General features: G+C 45.4%; 1 protein-coding gene across 4 annotated transcripts in view; it reads right to left on the reverse strand.

Annotated features, from left to right (window-relative positions):
• Positions 1-22,143, reverse strand: part of LOC141073041 (uncharacterized) — a 102,654-nt gene that overhangs the window by 10,969 nt on the left and 69,542 nt on the right. The window contains exons 1-3 of one of the 4 annotated variants that reach the window (XM_073560358.1): positions 9,446-9,636; positions 5,554-5,662; positions 325-465 (exon numbers count right to left, since the gene is read on the reverse strand). The exons of 1 other annotated variant lie outside the window; for it this stretch is intronic. In XM_073560358.1, coding sequence (XP_073416459.1) covers positions 325-376 — 52 coding nt within the window. In that variant the 5' untranslated portion in view covers positions 377-465; positions 5,554-5,662; positions 9,446-9,636. Of the gene's footprint in view, positions 1-324; positions 466-5,553; positions 5,663-9,445; positions 9,655-22,143 lie in introns of those variants that run through there. 2 more of the 4 variants (XR_012226937.1, XM_073560357.1) reach the window with 2 other exon arrangements.

Here is a 22,143-nt window from a genome sequence, read left to right on the forward strand (position 1 = left end):
CAGGAGGAGAATTGATGACAAATCAAAGAGACGGATAACACTATATAACAAATTTAAACTTTTGGTTTGTCCTTGGGTAACAATGGAGTTTTCCAAATCACTTATGATTAAAGTGAAAAGGAAATGGCAGAAACTCCCAAGAAAGTTTGCTTTTGTGGTCAGGACATTGATAATTTGAAATCTATCTGTTCTCGAACATTAGCAAAACGTGCAAAATTGTGTAGGCCGCGAGAAGCTTCCGGAAATGCGAGAACCGTCGATAAAGTAGTATAAATACAGGATCCTTAATTGCCCATTTCTGTTTGTGTTACAGTTGATACATACCTGCATTTAATTTAGATGGCATCAAGAGGTTGTAAGTATCCGGCAGATGCATTTTGCTACATTTGTGGCGAATTTATAAAAACACGGGCTAAGATACATCTTCTAAGATGTGTGAGGCCTACAGAGCCTACTTCAGCATGCCTGTAGGAGATCAAGACAATCTATGTGAGTACTGCAAGAGAACTCTTGAGGGTAAGGTGATAGATTATTGATAGATAAGATATTAATATTTTAATTTTTTTTAATTGCAAAATTTTAAAAGAACATGTATAATTGTATATCATATAGTTCAAAACACATATATTTTATTCTCATGTTTAATACCTTACAGGCTAGTACACAGGAGAAAAAAGGGCAATGAAGTTTGCTATCCCACAAATCTGGCGAGTGCCTACTGACCACGTCAACAACTGTGACTTCTGTATGGTGGACCCATCCAAACGTCGAACTGGCAAGTGTGCGCATCCTATCGCCTATCCAGACATTCCTTCCTCATTTGCTCCAGCTTCACACTGCCCCGAGCTGCCCATTCCCATTCCTCCAGAAGGAGCTCAGGCATCTTCAGGAGAATATAGGCAGTCAGAGTGAGGAAGACAATGCAGATCCAGAATACAGTTTCGAAAAAGAAAGAACACCTTACTACCCTAACCAAAAAGACCTTAATGATCTCATCAGAGACGTCGGTCTCGCTAAGTCAAATGCTGAACTTCTCATGTCGAGGCTCAAACAGTGGAAATTGTTAGGTGAAAGTGTCAAAGTAGCTGATCAGAGAAAGCATCATCAAACTTTTGCCAGCTTGTTCAGTTAGCAAGATGGACTACGCTACTGCAACAATGTGACGGGTCTAATCGAAGCTATAGGAATCACGTGCAATTCGAGTGAGTGGCGCCTATTCATAGATCGTTCATCCAGGAGCCTCAAAGCCGTGCTGCTGCATAATGGGAACAAGTACCCATCTCTGCCTGTGGCGCACTCGGTTCACCTCAAAGAGGACTACACCATTGCCAAGCTGCTGTTATGTGTCTTGGAAGTACGAGGATTATGGCTGTGATGTCATTGGAGACTTCAAAATGGTGGCATTTCTCATGGGCCTCCAAGGCGGTTTTGCAAACTTTCCTTGTTTTCTTTGCCTTTGGGACAGCTGGGACACCAATTGGCAATATCACAGGCGGGACTGGCCACAGTGGACCGAGTTTTCTGTGGGAAATAATAACGTGAATTGGGAGCCATTGGTGGACCCACGGAAAGTGCTGATGCCACCCATGCACATCAAGTTAGTCCTGATAAAACAATTTGTCACAGTTCTCGACAAAGTATCAGCAGCCTTCAAGTACCTACAAGTACTCTTTCCTAAGCTGTTTGAGGCAAAGGTAAAAGCTGGTATCTTCATCGGACCACAAATCAAGCAGATTCTAGAGAATGAAGAATTCGTAAAGAAGCCGACTAGGAAATAGAAAGCAGCTTGGAACAGCATTGCTGCAGTGATGTATGGTTTCCTGGGCAATCACAAGTTCTGATAAAGAACTTTGGAAAAATGTGATGTAGGATGTCTCTCAAAGTACGTCTTGGATGCTCATCTTGACAAATTCAAGGAAAATATGGGGGCTTACTCAGAAGAGCAAGGCAAGCGTTTTCATCAGGATATAAAGGACTTTGAGCGACGCTACCAAGGACAGTATAACTAGAACATGATGGGAGGCTATATTTGGGGGTTGATTCATGAAAGCGATTTGCAGTATAATCATAAATCAACAAAAGCTACTGACTTTCTAAACGACTCTTGCTCATCTTGGCCAATATTATATATACACAATATACAATGTTTTTGTAACTGTATCAACAAAAAGATACTATGAACAATTTTGATTTCCCTATGCAAATACGTAAAACTGAATATTTCATTGTCCTGGTCAGAAAAGCAAAGTCTATAATTTCCGCAGTTTTTCTTGACTATTTAGGCATGAGTAACTGGAATATAGTACTTAAAAGCTTAAGACAAAAATTGTGTTACATAGTGTAATACGAAATTACAAATGGTAACAAAAGAGCCCAGAAAAACTTCTAAAGAGATTACCGGTGAACTTCAAGCTCAAGGAACATCAGTGTGAGATCGCACCATCCGTCATTGTATGAGCCAAAGTGGACTTCATGGGAGACAACCAAAGAGGACACCATTGTTGAAAAAAAATCTTAAAAAATCCAGACTGGAATTTGCCAAACTATATGTTTGTTACGCCGCTCTCACCGCGCACCTCCGGATGCCCGACATCTTGACCTCCGGTCTCGCAGCCGGCGCTGGGGCTCCATAGGGTGCGCTTCCGCACAAGCCGCAGCTCTGACTGCGTCTGCTCTACCCTGACTTCTCTATGGTCCTGGAGGATTTGACTCGGAAGTGCTGGCGCGCATTCCCTATATCTGATGGCCTCTTCCTGTAGGTGGCGCCTGAGTATCGTTTTGCTTCCTTGCTGGGACTGCTTGGTCCCTGTGTAGGGAAGGTGACCTGACGGACGGACTTGTCAGTATAGAGAAGGAAAGGTTTGCACAGTTTAGATAGGTGTCAGTTACTACAGTGGGGAAACATCTAGGAAAGTGTAGTGGACGTGCAGTACCTTGGGCTGACCATTAGAGGGCAGGGAGGAGTGTGAGCAAAGGACTTGACATCAGCTTAGGGCTTAGGAAACCATTGGTCATAGGGGGCGGAGTTACAGGGAACTGGGAAAGATATAAATTTGAAGGAGGGTTCCAGAAAGTTCCGGTCCCCAGGGGGAGCTCCAGTGACAGGAGGACTACGACAGTTTGTGCGCTGTGAGGAAAACCGTACCAGGGGGACTGAGGAGAGAGAACGTCAGGGGGGTGGTCCTGACAGGAAGAACCGCAGTAGAGACGAGGCTCTGGGTGTAGGACACCGTATTTGTAACGACGAAACTGACCAGTAAAGTGCTGATGGTGTACGGGCCTAAGGCGGCCACAGTGACTGAGCTGACAGGATCGTCACAGCGTGAAGAGGGGCAGTACGTACAATTACGTCCCTGGTGTAACATATGGTGTGTGAAGCGGCCCTGGATACGGAGGGCCGTGAGAGAGAGATATTGCGGTGTGCTGCGAGGGCCGTCAGTCGGACGGTGGACAATAAACTTGGACCTGTTGCACCCAGAATCTGGCTCCATCTTGTCTCTGTTTCATCTCTGCGCGGTAAGAAGAGGGACTAACCCCCAGCCCGGCCCACGACCCTACACCTGCATGGTCGCCCTCTGTACTCAGGTCAACTTCCTTGTATTCTGGCGTGCTTCCTAGTACACTCTCTGCACTACCTTGTGACCTGGCATGCTTCCTAGTACGCTCTCTGCACTACTTTGTACTCTGGCGTGCTTCCTAGTACGCTCTCTGCATTACCTTGTACTCTGACGTGTTTCCTAGTACGCGCTCTGCACTACCTTGTATTCCGGCGTGCTTCCTAGTACGTGCTCTGCATAGTCTAGTACTCTGGCGTGCTTATTAGCACACGCTCTATGCACTCCTGTATCCAGCGTGCCCCATGTGCAGGCCCAGCACGAACCTGTACCCTGCGTGCCCCCATGCACACGCTTTACGCACTCCTTTACCCTGCGTGCCCCCGCCCTCACCCTGCTAGACACGGTCTTTCTCGTCTCCTTCGAGCCAGCCACCAGGTTCCAGCAGTCATGGTACTTTATTCCCCTGGGCCTGCCCTTGACGCTCCCTGTATAGGAGGTGGTCCTCAATAGGTCAGCTCGCCCAGGGTAGATTGGTATCACGGCCCAGAGGGTCCACTCCAGGAGTCGCTACAATGTTGACAAGCCACAAAGCTACTGGGAGAATGTCCTATGGACAGATGAGACAAAAATCTAACTTTTTGGCAAGGCACATCAGTTCTATGTTCACAGATGGAAAAATGGATCATATCAAGAAAAGAACACTGTCCCTACTGTGAAACTTGGAGTAGGCTCTGTTACGTTCTCAAGTTGTTTTGCTGCATCTGGCACAGGGTGCCTAGAATCTGTGCAGGGTACAAGAAATATCAAGACTATCAAGGTATTTTAGAGAGAAATGTGCTGCCCAGTGTCAGAAAGCTTGGTCTCAGTCGCAGGTCATGAGTCTTGCAACAGGATAATGACCCATAACAAACAGCTAAAAACACCCAAGAATGGCTAAGTGGAAAACATTCGACTATTCAAAAGAGGCCTTCTATGAGCCCAGACCTAAATCCTATTGAACATCTTTGGAAAGAGCTGAAACTTACCGTCTGGAAAAGGCAACCTTCAAACACGAGACAACTGGAGCAGTTTGCTCTTGAGTAGAGATGAGCGACTTTGCCTTTTTTAGGGTCGAGTCGGGTTTCATGAAACCCGACTTTCTCAAAAGTCGAGTCGAACGAAATCAGCTGACTATCGGGAAAAGTCGAAGGTCCAACTGAAACACGAAACCCAATGCAAGTCAATGGGGAAGCAAAGTCGGCAGGGAGTGGAGGACAGTAAACACACCTACATGCCGGACCGCTTTTTTAAAGTGCGCGAAAACTCTCTCTCTTGATGCGCATATGTCATCTCGTTGCCCACAGTGTACGTCCTTGCTCAACGGCTGAAAAAAGTCACGTGCAAGCATTCTGGGAAATCCGACTCGACTTTGGCGCTCGTTTTGCCGACCGCATGGCCGACTTCACGCTGTGGTCGGGTTTCAGTCGGTGAAACCTGACTTTGCCATAAGTCGGCGACTTATGAATCTGCCCAACCTGTTTCGCTCTACTCTACTCTTGAGGAGTGGGCCAAAATACCTGTCGAAAGGTGCAGAAGTCTCATTGACAGTTACAGGAATCGTTTGATTGCAGTGATTGCCTCAAAAAGTTGTGCGACAAAATATTAAGTTAAAGGTACCATCATTTCTGTCCAGGCCTATTTCATGAGTTTTATTTTTAAATTTTGTGGATAGATGGTTGAAAAGCAATGTCTGACTTTCATTTGTTCATTTTCATAGATGTTTTATTTATTATTACTTCCGTCAGATTCAAGTTATTTCTGTGACCATTGTGAGTTTTTCTGTCGCTAAACGAGGGTACCAACAATTTTGACCACGTGTGTAACAATGAGGCAATTATCTTAAAAATAGCATGTTTTAACCTCTGCCCAGCTTATTATATCAATTAGGTCCAGTGAATGAGGAGAATGTGACTCTCCTCTTATTTATTTCATGGTGACTCCTCATCAGGATGGTTACCTGTAAGATCTTCCTCTTTGCACCGCCACTCATCTCCTCGCACATCACTTTCTCCTTTCTCCATTATGGATTGTGGATTATTCATCAGATTTTTGCCTGGATTTCAAAACTGTGAAAATAATAATATATAATAAAGTCACAGACAGAAGGAAAACTCATGTGGAACGTTCTAGATGGATGCTTTTATTATTATTTATCTACATGTGTTTTTTTCTTAGCTCCTCTTTGTACCAGACTAATCTTCCTCCTGAGCTCCGGGCCTGTTTGATGTTTTTGTATTTCAGGGTGGAGACAGAGAATTCCCTGTATCCGGTGGGGACATAGGATTCATTATTTGCCTTACAAACAAAAAAGGAACCACACTGTAGCGCCATAGCATGCAAACATGAAATATGAAAAATGAATTGCATTACTACATTAGAAATATGAAAAATTGAGAGAGCTTAGTGCATGAAATGGCCAATTTATGTGTACCTGGAAGCCACGGAAAGGCGTTTCTTGTATTCCAGGACCCTAATCTAATGCCAATCCTCACTTAGACTAAAGTCTTCATTTGTATGGGAACCTATGTAAATCCTCTCCTTAGACTTTTTTGTTTGAATGTATACGAGTTGGTGACTCTAGGTTAAAGGGAACCTGTCACCCCCTCCAGGAGTTTTTAAGTAAAAGAGCCACCTTGTGCAGCACTAATGCTGCATTCTGTCATGGCCTGGCTATCGCGCCTGCGTGGACGCGCTGCCAGAGATCCCGCCACACAGTTGCTAATGATTTAAGCCCCCGTTACACTAAACAATGTCCCAGCGATCCCACCAACGATCCGACATTATGGGATTGCCGGTGAGCTGTCACATAGACAGCCCCAGCGATCAGTACCAGCGACGCTGGTTTCCAAGGTAAACATCTGGTATCTAGGAGCCGCGCGACTCCTGGATACCCGACGTTTACATTAGAAACCAGCGTCGCGATGTGTGCTGGGCAGCGGGAGACCAGCAACCGAAAAATGGCCCAGGATGTTCGAGCGCGATCAGCGATAACCGGCAGGGGGGCCCGTCGCTGATCCCCGTCACACACAGCAATCTCGCTGGCGAGATCGCTGTGTGTGATGGGACCCCTATTCACACTGCGGGGTGGGATCTCTGGCAGTGCGTTCACGCAGGCGCGATAGCCATGCCATGAAGTGATGTGAGAACAGGCAGCGCTAACTGCGCATGCCCAAGAGTAATATATTACAGGGCAGGCGCCAGCATTTTAAATTGAACACAGAGGAGGCGGAGAAAAGACATAAGGACGAAATGAATGACGGATGCGAGGCATCGGTGTCAGAGGGGGAAAGACCTGCCCCCGTCAAATATCAGGTATGTCTGACTAATTTTATAAACGCTTATTTCTGCGGTGGACGGGACGCTAAGTAAAAGAGCCACCTTGACAGAATGCAGCATTAGTGCTGCACAAGGTGGCTCTTTTACTTAAAAACACCTGGGGGGGTGACAGGTTCCCTTTAAGCACCTGTTCACACATAGTTTATGCTTGGATGTGACGGTCAGTTTATTGAAATTTGAAATCATTATTTGCCTTAGTCCATATTTCAAGAGGGATCTGTATATCAATGTTTTTCTGTCTTTGATTAAAGTCTGGGTCGTTTGTCTTGCATCCGAAGGCTGAAGTGTTCAGGCCCTGGATGTTCCAGCTACTGATTAGGGCTGACATTGTGTAGCTGTATACCTTGTATACCTCTCTCTCATCTCCCCTCTGTCTCTCTTCCCTTCCGTCTCTCTCTCTTCCCTCCCGTCTCTTTCTCTCTTAACTCCCCTTTCTGTCTCTCTCTTTTACCTCCCGTCTCTCTCTCTCTCTCAACTCCCCTTTCGGTCTCTCTCTCTTCCCTCCCGTCTCTCTCTCTCTCTCTCACCTTTCAATTAAATTCAAATGAGCTTTATTGGGAGGACTAAGTACATGTTGGCATTGCCAAAGCAAGTGGTAAAAATAAGGGGATAAGGGGACGGGGTAGGGAGGCATATAGAGGTCCAGGATACATCAGGGGCCTTTTAGAAGATAGGAATATGTCCTGGGTGGGGTCTCTCTCTCACACCTCCTGCTTCTCTCACCTCCTGTCTCGCTCTCTCTTCCCTCCTATCTCTCTCTCACTTCCCATCATTCTCTCTCACCTCCTGTCTCTCTCTTCCCTCCTGTCTCTCTCTCTAGTCCCTCATGTCTCTCTCATCCCTCCAATCTCTCTCTCACCTCCTCTCTCTCTTTCTCGCCTCCTGTCTCTCTTTCTTGCCTCCTGTCTCTCTCGTCCCTCCTGTCTCTCTCACCTCCCGTCTCTCTATTCCCTCCTGTCTCTCTATTCCCTCCTGTCTCTCTCTTTCCTCCTGTCTCTCTCTCACCTTCCGTCTCTTTCTCTCTTCCCTACTGTCTCTCTCACCTCCTGCCTCTTCCTCTCTCTCACCTTGTGTCTCTCTCTCTTCCCTCCTGTCTCTCCCTTCCCTCCTGTCTCTCTCTCTTCCCTCCTGTCTCTCTCTCTTCCCTCCTGTCTCTCTCTCTTCCCTCCTGTCTCGATCTCTCTTCCCGTCTCTCTCACCTTCCGTCTCTCTCACCTTCCGTCTTTCTCTCTTCCCTCCTGTCTCTCTCTCACCTCCCGTCTCTTTTACCTCCTGTCTCTTCCTCTCTCTTCCCTCCTGTCTCTCTCTCTCACCTCATGTCTCTCTCTCACCTCATGTCTCTCTCTCACCTCATGTCTCTCTCTCACCTCCTGTCTCTTCCTCTCTCTTCCCTCCTGTCTCTCTCTTCCCTCCTCTCTCACCTCCTGCCTCTCTCTCTTCCCTCCTGTCTCTTCCTCTCTCTTCCCTCCTGTCTCTCTCTTCCCTCCTGTCTCTCTCTTCCCTCCTGCCTCTCTCTTCCCTCCTGCCTCTCTTTCCCCTCCTGCCTCTCTCTTCCCTCCTGTCTCTTCCTCTCTCTTCCCTCCTGTCTCTCTCTCACCTCCTGTCTCTTCCTCTCTCTCTTCCCTCCTCTCTCTTCCCTCCTCTCTCTCTTCCCTCCTCTCTCTCGTCCCTCCTGTCTCTCTCGTCCCTCCTGTCTCTCTCGTCCCTCATGTCTCTTCCTCTCTCTTCCCTCCTGTCTCGCTCTCCCCTCCTGTCTCTCTCTCACCTCCTGTCTCTTCCTCTCTCTTACCTCCTGTCTCTTCCTCTCTCTTCTCTCCTGTCTCTTCCTCTCTCTTACCTCCTGTCTCTTCCTCTCTCTTCCCTCCTGTCTCTCTCTTCCCTCCTGTCTCTCTCTCTCTCTTCCCTCCTGTCTCTCTCTTCCCTCCTGTCTCTCTCTCTCTCTTCCCTCCTGTCTCTCTCTCTCTTCCCTCCTGTCTCTCTCTCTCTTACCTCCTGTCTCTCTCTTACCTCCTGTCTCTTCCTCTCTCTTACCTCCTGTCTCTCTCTTACCTCCTGTCTCTCTCTTACCTCCTGTCTCTTCCTCTCTCTTCTCTCCTGTCTCTCTCTCTTCCCTCCTCTCTCTCTCTTCCCTCCTGTCTCTCTCTTCCCTCCTGTCTCTCTCTCTCTTCCCTCCTGTCTCTCTCTTACCTCCTGTCTCTCTCTACCCTCCTGTCTCTCTCTTCCCTCCTGTCTCTCTCTTCCTTCCTGTCTCTCTCTTCCCTCCTGTCTCTCTCTTCCCTCCTCTCTCTCTTCCCTCCTGTCTCTCTCTTCCCTCCTGTCTCTCTCTTCCTTCCTGTCTCTCTCTTCCCTCCTGTCTCTCTCTTCCCTCCTCTCTCTCTTTCCTCCTGTCTCTCTCTTCCCTCCTCTCTCTCTCTTCCCTCCTCTCTCTCTTCCCTCCTGTCTCTCTCTCTCTTCCCTCCTGTCTCTCTCTTCCCTCCTGTCTCTGTCACCTCCTGTCTCTTCCTCTCTCTCACCTCGTGTCTCTCTCGTTTTCCCTCTCTCGGTCCTTCTTTGGTAGAGGCTTAGCTATATCCGTGTGGTCAGAAGGACCTCTGCTGAGGTAATGCCCATGTGACCATGTGTGGGAATGATGACACAGGAAGGGGCGGCGCCTCTTCTTTCATAGAGCAGACAGTGGGAAGCTGCGGTTGGAGCTAGAATGTGTGCGCTTCCTCCAGTGATGGGAAGTTCGGCTCTTTTTGGCGATCCGGCTCATTCGGCTCCGCTCACCATAAAGAGCCGGCTCTTTTGGCTCTTTTTTAATATTAATCCGTTTTCCACAGTCCTCGTTCCAGGTCTCTCCTGTACAGTGAGGCCTCATTCTCCACCTGTGTAAGGCTCTAGTGACGCAGTGTAGACTGTTATTCAGCATTGCTGTCTCCTCAGATTGTCAGCTCTTGTGGTCAGGCCCCGGCTCCTCGGTTGCAGACAGTCTGTATTCCTTTCTGATCTGTGGCGTTTTTTGTACATGTCCTGTCTGGATTAGTAAGTGCTGCAATCTGTGTTGGCGCTGTATAAGAGTATAATCCGTAAACGGTATGTTGGAAGCACAGCGCCAACACACACACTGCAGAATATGTAAGCGAAGCCTACTGAATGGTAAAATCAGACACTAAGAGCAGCTGCCGGGCCGGGGGGCTCGGTGTCGCCCCCTCACTGGTCACACATTGCTGACATATTCTAAAGGCCCCGTCACACATAGCGATCTCACCAGCGAGATCGCTGTGTGTGGCAGCGATCAGCGAGCGGCCCCCCTGCCGGTATCGCTGATCGCTGCAAGAGACCTCTGGACATTTCTTTTGTCGCTGATCTCCCGCTGGCCAGCACGCATCGCTGCGTGTGACAGGCAGGAGACCAGCGATAAAATAATAAAAAATATATATATATTACTATTCTCACCTTCCGACATCCCGCGCAGCATTCCCGCCTCTCTCCACGCTCCGGTCCCAGTAATCCTTTGCAAGAATGACCACGAGACTTCTTGATCCCGCGAGAACAGACGTCATTGCGGTAATTCTCGCAAAGGATTACTGGAACCGGAGCGTGGAGAGAGGCGGGAATGCTGCGCGAGACGTCGGAAGGTGAGAATAACAATATTTTTTATTTTAATTCTATTTTTGACATGAATCAGCGCTGAACACAGCGATGCCAGGCGCGCGGCGTCGCTGTGCTAATCGCTGGTGAAGTCTGTGTGACAGGTCACCAGCGATCACATAGCGATTCACCAGCGATCCTGACATGTTGATATCGTTGTCGGGATCGCTGGTAAGTCGCTATGTGTGACGGGGCCTTAAGGTCAGCCAGCATTAAAGTCATGGACAGCCTCGCAGGTGTACTTATTTGAAGCCTGCAAAATGATTTGGACCAGGGCCAGTTTTGTTTCCATATTACACTGAAAAGATCCTTTCTGTTCCCCACGTGGCACCTTTCCCCTGACTCCCCTATTACTGCATTGTAATAAAGTCATGTGCAGTAAGAATAGTCTCATATCGGCACTGGTGATCTGATAATGAACCAGCAGTAGCCCAGCGGGACGTCTATTCCCCCAGACTAGTACTCCGCTCCTTCATTGCTGTAGTCATTCCCTCTTGGACGCGATTTATTCGCATCCGTGTTTTTTCTGCAAATGGATGCAAACGCATGGAACTGCACCCTAATGAGGATTTGGTTGGAAATGTGAAATTCTGACTTCTGGGGCAGAGGAGAGGGGGAGAGAGGAGAGAGAGAGAGACTGGTGAAGGAAAAAAAGACAATGGGGCTCGGAGCCTGCGCAGTGTGAAATCCACATGCAGATTGGGCACAGGCATCCTGATTCAGGGGCATCTACATTGACTATCATATGTTTTTGCTGACAAATATCAGGATGTCTGCAGATTTTTTTTAACACCCAAAATTCGCAACAAGCTGCGTTTTGGGAGAACATGGAAAATCCTGATGCAAACGCAGATCCGTGCATCCCTATGTTAAGTATAAAGATCTGTCGGGATCCCTCAGATACTTCTTTCATCTGAAGGACCGATGTTCTTGGGTGTAGGACACCATATGTCTCTAATTGATTGCCCCGTCGAGAAGAATTACACAGACACAAGCTGTATGATACAACTCGGGATGCCTGCTGAGCGCCTCTGCCCCCCTCAGTCAAGCTTTCCCCTTTTATGATAAGGAATTTAGATATTTACAGACATGCGCAATAAAGAAAAGAAAAATAGTTACTTCTACAACAGCTTTGCCATGTAAGCAGGAAATATTTGACCTTGGTTCACAAGCGAGATGTCTGAGACATCTCCTCGAAGAAAAGATAAAGTTCAGCAGAATTCATTTAACTCATTCAGTTCTTATCATTCCCCCCTTTGACATCTTCATTTTCCACAATCTGGAACACTGGATCCTGCAACAACAGCGGATAGTGGCTCGTTCACCAGGTACTATCCCAGGCCGACGGGTTGCCCAAGGGAGACAGGTCTTCTACCTTCTCCATCCCCCAGATACTGAAGCCACGTCCATCATTGCAAGAGTACGCTCCTTCATGCCAGAAATGAGATGTCAACCTAGGACTCAAAGGAATAATAGTTAAATTCTTGTTGTTTACAGTCAAACTTCCTTATCTATTTCTACATCTTTTCTTGCATACAGAGATACACCAAAAAACAAGTTTCAATAGCACATATATTATAAGGAGACAAACGGCAATACGTAATAAACTTAGTATAATCCCAGCTATCCAGCCTCCAATACCCTTAAACCAATTAGCTGGATTAAGAAAGGAGAAGGTGTCTGACCACCAACTATCCTTAGTAGGATCATTGTCTTTATCATACTGATCTCTAAGTCTTTGAACATCCTCTATTTTTAATTTTAACTTTATAGTACTGTTGGGATCTATATAATGATAGCAAGCGGGTCCGATGACCTGACACATACCTCCTTGCGCTGCCCTTAAATAATCTAGTACTATAGTATGTTGATTAGTGACTATAATAAGCTGATTTTGGACAGCAACAGTGGTGTTCAGTATATCCAGTATATCCCAGATTTGATCATCCAAATAATCTGTAGCCCTAACCAATTTATCCCACATTTGAGTAATCATAGGATAAATAAAAATAGAGCTGACAATTTTATTGGCCACACTCATCTGCACTATATGTGGTCTCCCAGAGAGGCGAGGTGTATTGTCAGCGGCTCTTTTGTACAACGTGTGTTTAGGTATGCTCTGAGTATTCAACTGGTCATTCGGAATAACAAAGGTAGCTGGAGTCAAACGACCCAGAGTACAAGCACCTTTTACCCCTACTGGCAACCATTTATATGCATTGTCTCCACATACCCAGAACATGTCACTAGGTAAGTCCCATATGGCTGAATGTTGTAATACCAATCTATGCACAAAATCTATGAATGCAGATACATTCTGGAGCATGCACCAAGGTGGAGCTTGTCCTAGGGGACTACAATACCCTGCATCAGGATTTCCACAAGGGGAGGTTCCTTTCTTATATTCCGAGGACTCATTACAAGGCATATTACCGGGAACTTCAATACGAGTCTCGTTAGTGCCCTGGGGAAATAAATTGGAATACTCCCATGACATATTATGTAACCTTCTCTCTAGCAGCATTGGTTTGAAGGCATTAGTAGAGTGAGAAGTTACATTAAAACTAACTTCTAGACCATATGTTGGAACTTGCCCCAGGTTAGTTAATCGAGTTCTATTCCTGGGTACCCACACTCCTCCTTTATATGCCAAATATTGAAGGTGGGTCCTACTTCCTGAAAGGTTACCCTGCCACCAAGGGTATCCTACCCATCCCACAATAGGTATACCGACAGTCGTATTCCATAACTTCATATTATTTGTGGCATTATTAGCAAGTGTATCAGAACAATTAGTCCAGGCAAATAACTCTTCAGGTGGAACAGGAATAACCAGAAATGGAATACTTGTGGCTGATACTGGTGAATACGTGCAGATCCAGCAATCTGCTGGAGACTGAGTGTCATTTGACCAGTCTTTCAGTAATTTTTCATGATGTTGTATAAACTTATTATTCAAGGACATTGGAGAATTTAAACTGTCCCACGCAGCTACTATCATTAATATAGACAATGCAGAAAAACCAAACCAAAGCATTATGCACTCTTATGTATTGCTAACTCCTGTGGCTAGTTTGCAATGTGATGCGTGGATCCAGGTTGGTCGTCCTTCCAACTTAACAGAAGTAGGCGTTGTTAGGAGTACTTGGTAAGGTCCTTGGTATCGGGGTTCAAGAGTTTTTCTGGAGTGTTTCTTGACATATACGTAATCACCGGGTTGCAAACAGTGAGTTCCTTCCACACTGTCTGGATCTGGAATGGAAGAGAAGACTAGAGAATGCATTTGAGTTAAATGCTTTTGCAACTGGATCACATAATTCGTCAAATTATCCACATTAAGTGTTAAGACCAGTGGGTAGTACAACCCTGTGTTTGGTGGTCTTCCAAACAATATCTCGAAGGGTGACAGTTTAGTTTTCCCCGTAGGTGTGTATCTTACTGAGAATAATGCTAATGGGAGACACTCTGGCCATGGTCTACGGGTCTGTTCCATGGTTTTCTGTATTTTTAATTTTAGTGTCCCATTCATTCTTTCTACCTTCCCTGAACTCTGTGGGTGGTAGGGTGTATGAAATGCCTGTTCTACACCTATCATTTGCATTACATTTTGCATTACCTCAGCAGTAAAATGTGTACCTCTGTCTGATTCGATTGTTTCAGGTACACCGAATCGTGGTACTAGTTCCATCACTAGTTTCTTTGCAGTGGCTCGAGCTGTAGCCGTTTTCACCGGGTAGGCTTCTGGCCATCCAGAGAACATGTCAACACACACCAGAACATACTCATATGGTCCACTTCTGGGGAGTTGAATGTAGTCGATTTGCAGTCTCTGGAAAGGATATAACGGCCTAGGACTGTGTTTCCGTGGAGTCTTCACCACTTGTCCAGGATTGTGTGCTAGGCATATGGGACAGGTGGTACAGTGTAGCTGCGCCACCTTCCCAAACCCGGGAGCAATCCAATCGTTCGTGACTAGGCATGTCATTCCATTGGCGGACATGTGAGTTGGAAGATGAACTGCTTCTGCCATCCTTGGGTACAAAACCCTAGGCAGGCAGTACTTCTGATCTTTCTTCCATATTCCGTTCGTTTTTTCGGCTCCCATCTTCTCCCAAGTTTCCTTGTCCGTCTGGGCGGAATCTTCTTGGAACTTTTGTAAGTCTGTAAACAATCCTGATGCATCTTGGTGCACTATGTTTACTTTTTCTGGAGTCCCCAAGGCAGCTTGTTTCGCCGCCTGGTCTGCTTTTTCGTTGCCTTTCGCTTCCATGTTGTCTTTTCTGGTGTGTGCTGGCACCCTCATAACGGCCACCCCCTGTGTCTGGGCCACATTCTCGAGGATTTCTCTAATCAGTGTGGCATGTTTTATGGGTGTTCCTGCTGCTGTCATGAAAACCCTTGTACGCCACAAGACCCCAAAATCATGTACTATCCCAAAGGCATATCTTGAGTCAGTGTAGATATTTGCTGTTTTTCCTTTGGAAAATTTTAATGCCTCATTCAGAGCTGTTAGTTCAGCTTCTTGTGCAGACATATGGGGTGGAAGTGCCTTTGCTACAATAATCTCATGTGGTGACACCACAGCATATCCTGTGTGGAATTTTCCACTTTCATCGGCATATCTGCTGCCATCCACAAAAAGCACAAAGTCTGGATTTGACAATGGTGTGTCAGTGACATTGGGCAAGCCAATAACTTCTTGCTGCATCAGTTCTATGCAATCATGTTCAACCTCGTATGAAGGCTCAAAAGAAAGTGATAATGTGTTCTCATCTACATCCCCCCTTCAGAATATGCAATTGGCAATAGTGTAGCCAAATTCAAATTCTGAGTTTTGGTAAACGTAACATTAGGAGGCATGAGTAAAGCACATTGCAATCTGAGTTGTCTAGCCATAGAGATATGTTTAGAAGAAACCTGATTCAGGATACCGTATATATCATGTGTGGTACAGACAGTTAGTGGGTTATCCAGTACAATATCAGAAACTTTGTCAAGTAGTAATGCAATTGCAGAGACTGCTCTAACACAGGATGGTGTTCCTTGTGCTACAGAGTCTAATTTGGCAGAATAGTATGCAAGAGGTCTATTCTTTTTGTCATGTTTCTGTGTCAAAATGCCAGTAGCATGCCCTCTGATTTCAGCGGCCATTAGTTGAAAAGGTATATCATAGTTGGGTATACCTAATGCTGGGGCTGACACTATGGCCTTCTTTAGGTACTGAAATGAGGTCCGTGCAATATCAGTCAATTGGAAAGGTGTTGTGTTGATGCAATCATACAGTGGCTGCATGTGTTCACTAGCATGTATGACCCATTGGCGACAAGAAGAAACTAAGCCCAAAAAGGCTCTCAGCTGTTTGTGAGTTGTCGGTTCTTTTATCTGGGTGACAATTGTGATTCTGTCACTAGTTAGGTGTCGGGTACCATGAGATAGGCAATGTCCTATAAATATGACTTTTGGTTGACAAAACTGTAATTTCTCTCTGTTGACCTTACATCCGTTATCTGATAAAAACATCAATAGTGATAATGTATTTTACAGTTAGTCTCATCAGGTGCACAAAGCAACAGGTCATCCACATATTGTAAGAGCACAATATCAGGTGGGTGTGGCCAGCCGGCCAACACAGACTGCAATGCTTGCGTGTACAATGTGGGTGAATGCTGCATGCCCTGCGGTAGTCTGGTCCAGGCATATTGTTTGCCCTTAAATGTAAAAGCGAACAAGTGCCAACAGCTTTTGTGGAGGGGCACTGAGAAAAATGCGTTCGACAAATCAATCACCGAAAAACATTTCGATTGACTAGGGATTTTTGCCAATAGCGTGTGCGGGTTAGGTACTACTGGTGTCAAAGGAACAAGGACTTTATTTATTTCTCTCAGATCATGTACCATGCGGTATTTTGGGGCATCACTTGGTCCTCCTTTCTTTTTGACAGGAAACAATGGTGTATTAGCTTGTGATTTAATTGACACCAATGCTCCATTGCTTACAAGATCAGTGATTTGTGCTTCAATAGCAGCCTCCTGTTTGGCACTAATGGGATACTGCCGCAGCTGAGGCAACCTTGTATCCATAGGCACCTCTACCACAACTGGGGATACGGGAAGTAGGCCAATATCCGCATTCCCTTTTGCCCATAAGGTATTAGGTAATTTGTCTAGGGCTGGGTCCCATGGTTGTGATGTGGTGTCATCAGGACCTTGTGACTCGAGAGCTTGAATTATCATGCAAGCCTCAAGAGTGTCCTCGTCCCCATCTGGGATAGTAAGGTGTACTGTACCATCTTCAGCAAATTTGATATCTGCATGTAGTTTCTTTAGTACATCTACTCCCAATAAGCAAATTGGTGCTCTTTTGACAAATAAAAACTTATTCAGGAACATTTTAGGTCCTATCTTAACCGGCAAAGGTTTACTAAAAGGAATTAGGCTAGATTGTCCACTGAATCCTGAGACAAAGGTTGAGTATTCTGAAAGGAGATCTGGAGTTATTACCTTGTCATTGACCACCGAAGAGGTTGCTCCGGTGTCTACTAGAAAGGGCACCTTTTTTCCATTGACTTGAATTTTAACTACTGGTTCCTTAGAGTCAAGTTGCATTCTAATTGCACCTAGTCAGTCAGTTGTTTCCTCCCTTCTAGACTGAGATTCCCTATCTGCTTTTCTCTTGCGGCAATCTCTCTGGAAATGACCGGGCTTTTTACAGTAATGGCAAGTAAAAGTCCTTCTCCTTACTCCCCCTACTGGGCCCTCTGACTCTGAATTTTGTGTGAAAAATACTTTCCCTCTTTCTCTTTTGTTCTCTCGTAAGTCCATTTCTATTCCCATGGCTCTCTGCCTCAGACCATGGGCGTCATCTGCTGACCTCCAATCAGGAGTACAATTTTTCAACTTTAATTTTACTTCTGATGTTAATCCATCTACAAAGGACTTAGCAAGCAATCTCTGTACCCCCGGGCTGGTTAGATCTAGTCCTTCATCGCTAAATCCCATTTCCAATGTCTGATAAAAGTCAGCTACTGTTTGTCCTGGTTGCTGTGAAACTGCCGTCTGCGAACCTCGCTGTCTCTGTTTACCTCCCATAAAAGTATCAAGAACCTCTAAAAATATCTCAACTGATGCTTGTGTACGGGGGTTGTTTTCTGCATTTTCTGCTGGTTTTCTAGATGTCAAAACTTGCCAGAGCTCGTGTTGAAGTGGCAAAGATAACTTCAATCTAAGCATGTCTTCTCCATCATTCCAAGTACCCCTGTGTACTATTAATACCTGTCTCAAATATGCAGCAAATCGGGCTGGAATGATAATCGGGTCGGGAGCGTTGGACAACAAAGCCATGCATTCAGTTGCAGTCCAAGGCTGATAATGGGAAGTGTGTATATACCTTGTTACAGGTTCCCCATTCGGTCCAACCTCTCTAAAAGGTCTGGTGGAGGTTCTAACCGGGGCTAATAAATTGGGTACATGGTGTCGAGGGGCACCACAGGAAAAGCAATCCTCCCTCCAATTGGGATTTTGTTGACCACAATTACTGCAGACCCATCCAGGTTCATTGCTGCCACTAGGTGGCTTAACAGCTATTGGTGTTTCTGGGTACAGTTTAGCCGGTGGTGGAGGAGCCATAGGTACTGGTGGTGGCACTGACAACGGGACTGGATAGGGTGGAGGCTCATGCATTTTCTCCACTGGGTCATCTGTCATTCTGACCTTCTTTGGACGTATCCATTTCCCTGTCTTCTCGTTATATGCCCACTTTTCCCTCTGAGCAACTTGTGAACACTTTAAACATGCTTCAACCTGTTCTCCCCATCCTGCATCTGCAATTTTTCCTGATTTCGTGTCTTTTATCTCCTTCCATCTGTCCTCATTCAAAGCCTCTTTCCCTTTGATAAGAACTGAATGAGTTAAATGAATTCTGCTGAACTTTATCTTTTCATCGAGGAGATGTCTCAGACATCTCCCTTGTGAACCAAGGTCAAATATTTCCTGCTTACATGGCAAAGCTGTTGTAGAAGTAACTATTTTTCTTTTCTTTATTGCGCATGTCTGTAAATATCTAAATTCCTTATCATAAAAGGGGAAAGCTTGACTGAGGGGGGCAGAGGCGCTCAGCAGGCATCCCGAGTTGTATTATACAGCTTGTGTCTGTGTAATTCTTCTCGACGGGGCAATCAATTAGAGACATATGGTGTCCTACACCCAAGAACATCGGTCCTTCAGATGAAAGAAGTATCTGAGGGATCCCGACAGTTTCCTGGCGCCCGAACAGGGACCTGAAATAGGCACCTCTCCGAGACTACCCGACCTACGGACCACTCCGGTTACTGATGAAATTGTGAACAGCAGACCTAAACACCTGGCCAGGTAAGAGATCATTCTTCTCTTCTCTGCTCTTCATAATCTATCATTATAACTAAGGTCCGTATCAAGGGGAATCTAGTAGAGGAGGGGGCCATAAAATCAGGTCCATATAAGAACTCTGAGGAAATCGGGTGTGACACGCATATGTAATTTCTGCTCGAATGAGAGGTTATTGTAGATTCTGCCTGTATACTGCTATCTTTAGGAGAAGAGCTGATGCAAATCAAAATGGGTATGGTGCATGGACGTTTGCGGGAACAGTCCCAGGGTTGAATATACAAAAATTTCACCACGTACGTAAGGGAGATGAATGGTGGATATTACTAGCATTAAATACACATATCCCATTGAATGATATGTTGAGAGGTCTAACATTACGGAATCTAAGGCTGGGTGAACAGTTCATACTGCGCAGCCCGGACGGACAAGTTTTTCACAATAGACGATTCCGCGTTAGGAATCAAGGAGGTCGTTGAGTGGCTGCTTTGATCTGAAAGATTGTGAGAAGTAGAAAATAAGCTGCACAGCAGGTATTCGTTCAAAGAGTGGTGATATTGCCTAACTGGGTTATGTGACAGCGTCCTTTCGGGGAGGTCACCGCCTAAGCTTAAATCAACACCCTTTACGAATAAACCTTGTGACAGATAAGAGTGTGATAGAATGAGCACAGGACCACGAAATGAGCCTGTGACAGGATATGACTGAAGAACCCCGATAGATGGACACTTTATTTACAATCCTGTGTGTTGTGGGAGTGTTACTGTTCGGATGCTACCTAGCATATAAGTACACGAAACACGTAGTACAAGGAGGAACAGACACCCCGTTTAACCTGTTGGCACCTTAGGAAGAAGGTAACGAGGTACAGTAGAGCCTAGTCTTGAGCTTACCCAATACACCAATTAAGGCAGGGGACCAACAGGAAAGAAACAAGAAAAACAGGATAAGAATAAAAGATAAAATGGGGAACAGTCAGGGAAAGACACCCGAAGAAGGAGACCGGTTATGTGATATAATTGAGGATAGATATGGAAGTAGTGCAGCAAAGAACCTGGAAAAAGTATTAATCAAATCCAAAGTGCAAGATAGTCAGGCTGTGTGAATCCTTGTATATATGTCTATGAGAACCTCTGAATAAGATGAGAGATGAGTAATTGAGTAAAAAAAAAATAAAAAAAAATCAGTGAATGAGCACGTATGAATGAATCATCACACATCATTTTTGTGTCAAGAGATTTGTGACCTTTCTAGTTGTGGTGGAATCCCGGACAGATGCGTTATAGATATTTCAAATCTACATCTGAGACTGAATGAATTGAGTAATGATATAGTTCGTGTTATATGTGGCATTACATTGTCAAGTTTCCTGAATGCATTTGGCCAGAAAAAGGGCAAGGCATGGTTAATCTCATTATACAGTTATCTCCTCTTACAGTGAAATCCCGTGATTTTGAGTTTCTTTGTAGAAATTGATTTTGATAAGTCTAAAGAACTACAGAATTCTGTGAAGGACGACGCTGCATTCTGACGGGAGGGGGGAAGGATGGCGCTGCGCAGTTTTTCTTCTCCCTTCGCTCTTATCTCTGCTGAGTGTGAGCTGTGCTCAAAATTCTCTGTAATTCTATCCGTAAGGTACGCGCTGAAAGATTTGTGCATTTTAAAGCAACAGTACTTAATTGAAGATTGGAAGTTAAAAGTAAGATATGGTGCCTAATTTAGAAGGGAATTGTAAGTGATTGTTTGGTCATTGTAAGTGATTGCTTGGTCATTAATGTGTTTGAACCTGCTTCTAGTTGTGTGATTGATTTGTATAGCAAATTGTGTACAGCTAGGCAAATTACAAAAGACAGAGAAGGAAGGAAGCAGTAAAACAAGTGGGACAAATATTGAAAAAGGCAAAAATACCAGAGTGTGAATGTTTGGATGTACAAAAAGGCACAGACAAGGGAAGAAAATAGCAAGTGAATAAATGATGCTTGAGAATGTGCAGCAGTATGGAAGGTGTATTATGAATGTTTGATTGACAAAGTGTAACCAGAGACCCAGACAAAACAGATGGACTTGTAAACACTGTGGTCAGACTCAGACAAACCCAGACTGAATAGCTACTTGTGTGACCTGTGCTACTGACCTAAGCGAATTGCACTAAATCCTATCCAGACAAGATCATAAGAAGCTGACATAATAGTGTGGATAGTGGGTAGTGGGGACATTGGCCCTTGAGGAGTAAGCTGACAGTAGACATCAGACGACCAACCCCATCAGGACCTAGAAGTGTGACTAGAATAAGAAAGATGCAGGTGTATTATCCCTGGAGCCCCTCTGACCAGCTAGCTTTGCTGAAGCAGCTGCCTGACCCTGAAGACCAACCATTCCCGTTTTACAGACACATAAAGGAAGTACAGCAGACATATAAGTGTACCTGGGCAGACCTAGAGAGATTGGTGAGTTTAAAGGCAGGTGACGCACTAGATCATATAATTAAGACACATACAGATGTGACAAAGAATCAGGCTTGGGGCATGGATGATAAATCTGCACGATCTGGGGAGACGTACTGTGAGTCACTAAGACAATGGGCTATAGTGGAACAATCAGAGCAGTCTGTACTCCTGACTAATGTGACACAGCAAAAAGGAGAGAGTGTAGAGATGTACTTTGGACGGTTACAGCTGAAATGGGCAGACATGGGGTACATTTGCCTAAACCCACTTGATGTTAGAATACTGGTGAATGCATTCATTGACGGTATGAACAAAGACTTAAGAGACGCAGTACAGACAGCCAGACCTGAATGGAGACATGTAGATCTGAAAGACCTCCTTAAAGGTAGCTAAAGAAATTGAGCAAACAAGGACAATAAGACGACCTGTCATGTATGCTGGAGCACAAGGAAAAAAGTGGAGACGTAATAGGGAAGGCATGTGAGATCACACTGACGTTTCTTTTGACAATCTATTCCCCACATGACATCCATGCCATACTCCTACAAGTTCAACCAAAACATCTGTCTATGGCCAGACAGCTCCGACTTGAGTGTGCTCTACTAATTCCTGAGTATGTCACTCCTCAAAAGATGTAACGTTCTGAATCCAGCCACCCTCCTGCCTGTGGATTCAGAAAAGGGGGAATTGGTGACCGTATTAGCAAGTGAGGAAGGATACTTTGACATGACACATGAACATGTCTGCATAGATCTGATGAGTCAGGAGACA

This window comes from Dendrobates tinctorius, unplaced genomic scaffold (genome assembly GCF_039654945.1).
Source record: "Dendrobates tinctorius isolate UK_male_01 unplaced genomic scaffold, ASM3965494v1 ptg000295l, whole genome shotgun sequence".
Taxonomy (NCBI): Eukaryota; Metazoa; Chordata; class Amphibia; order Anura; family Dendrobatidae; genus Dendrobates; species Dendrobates tinctorius.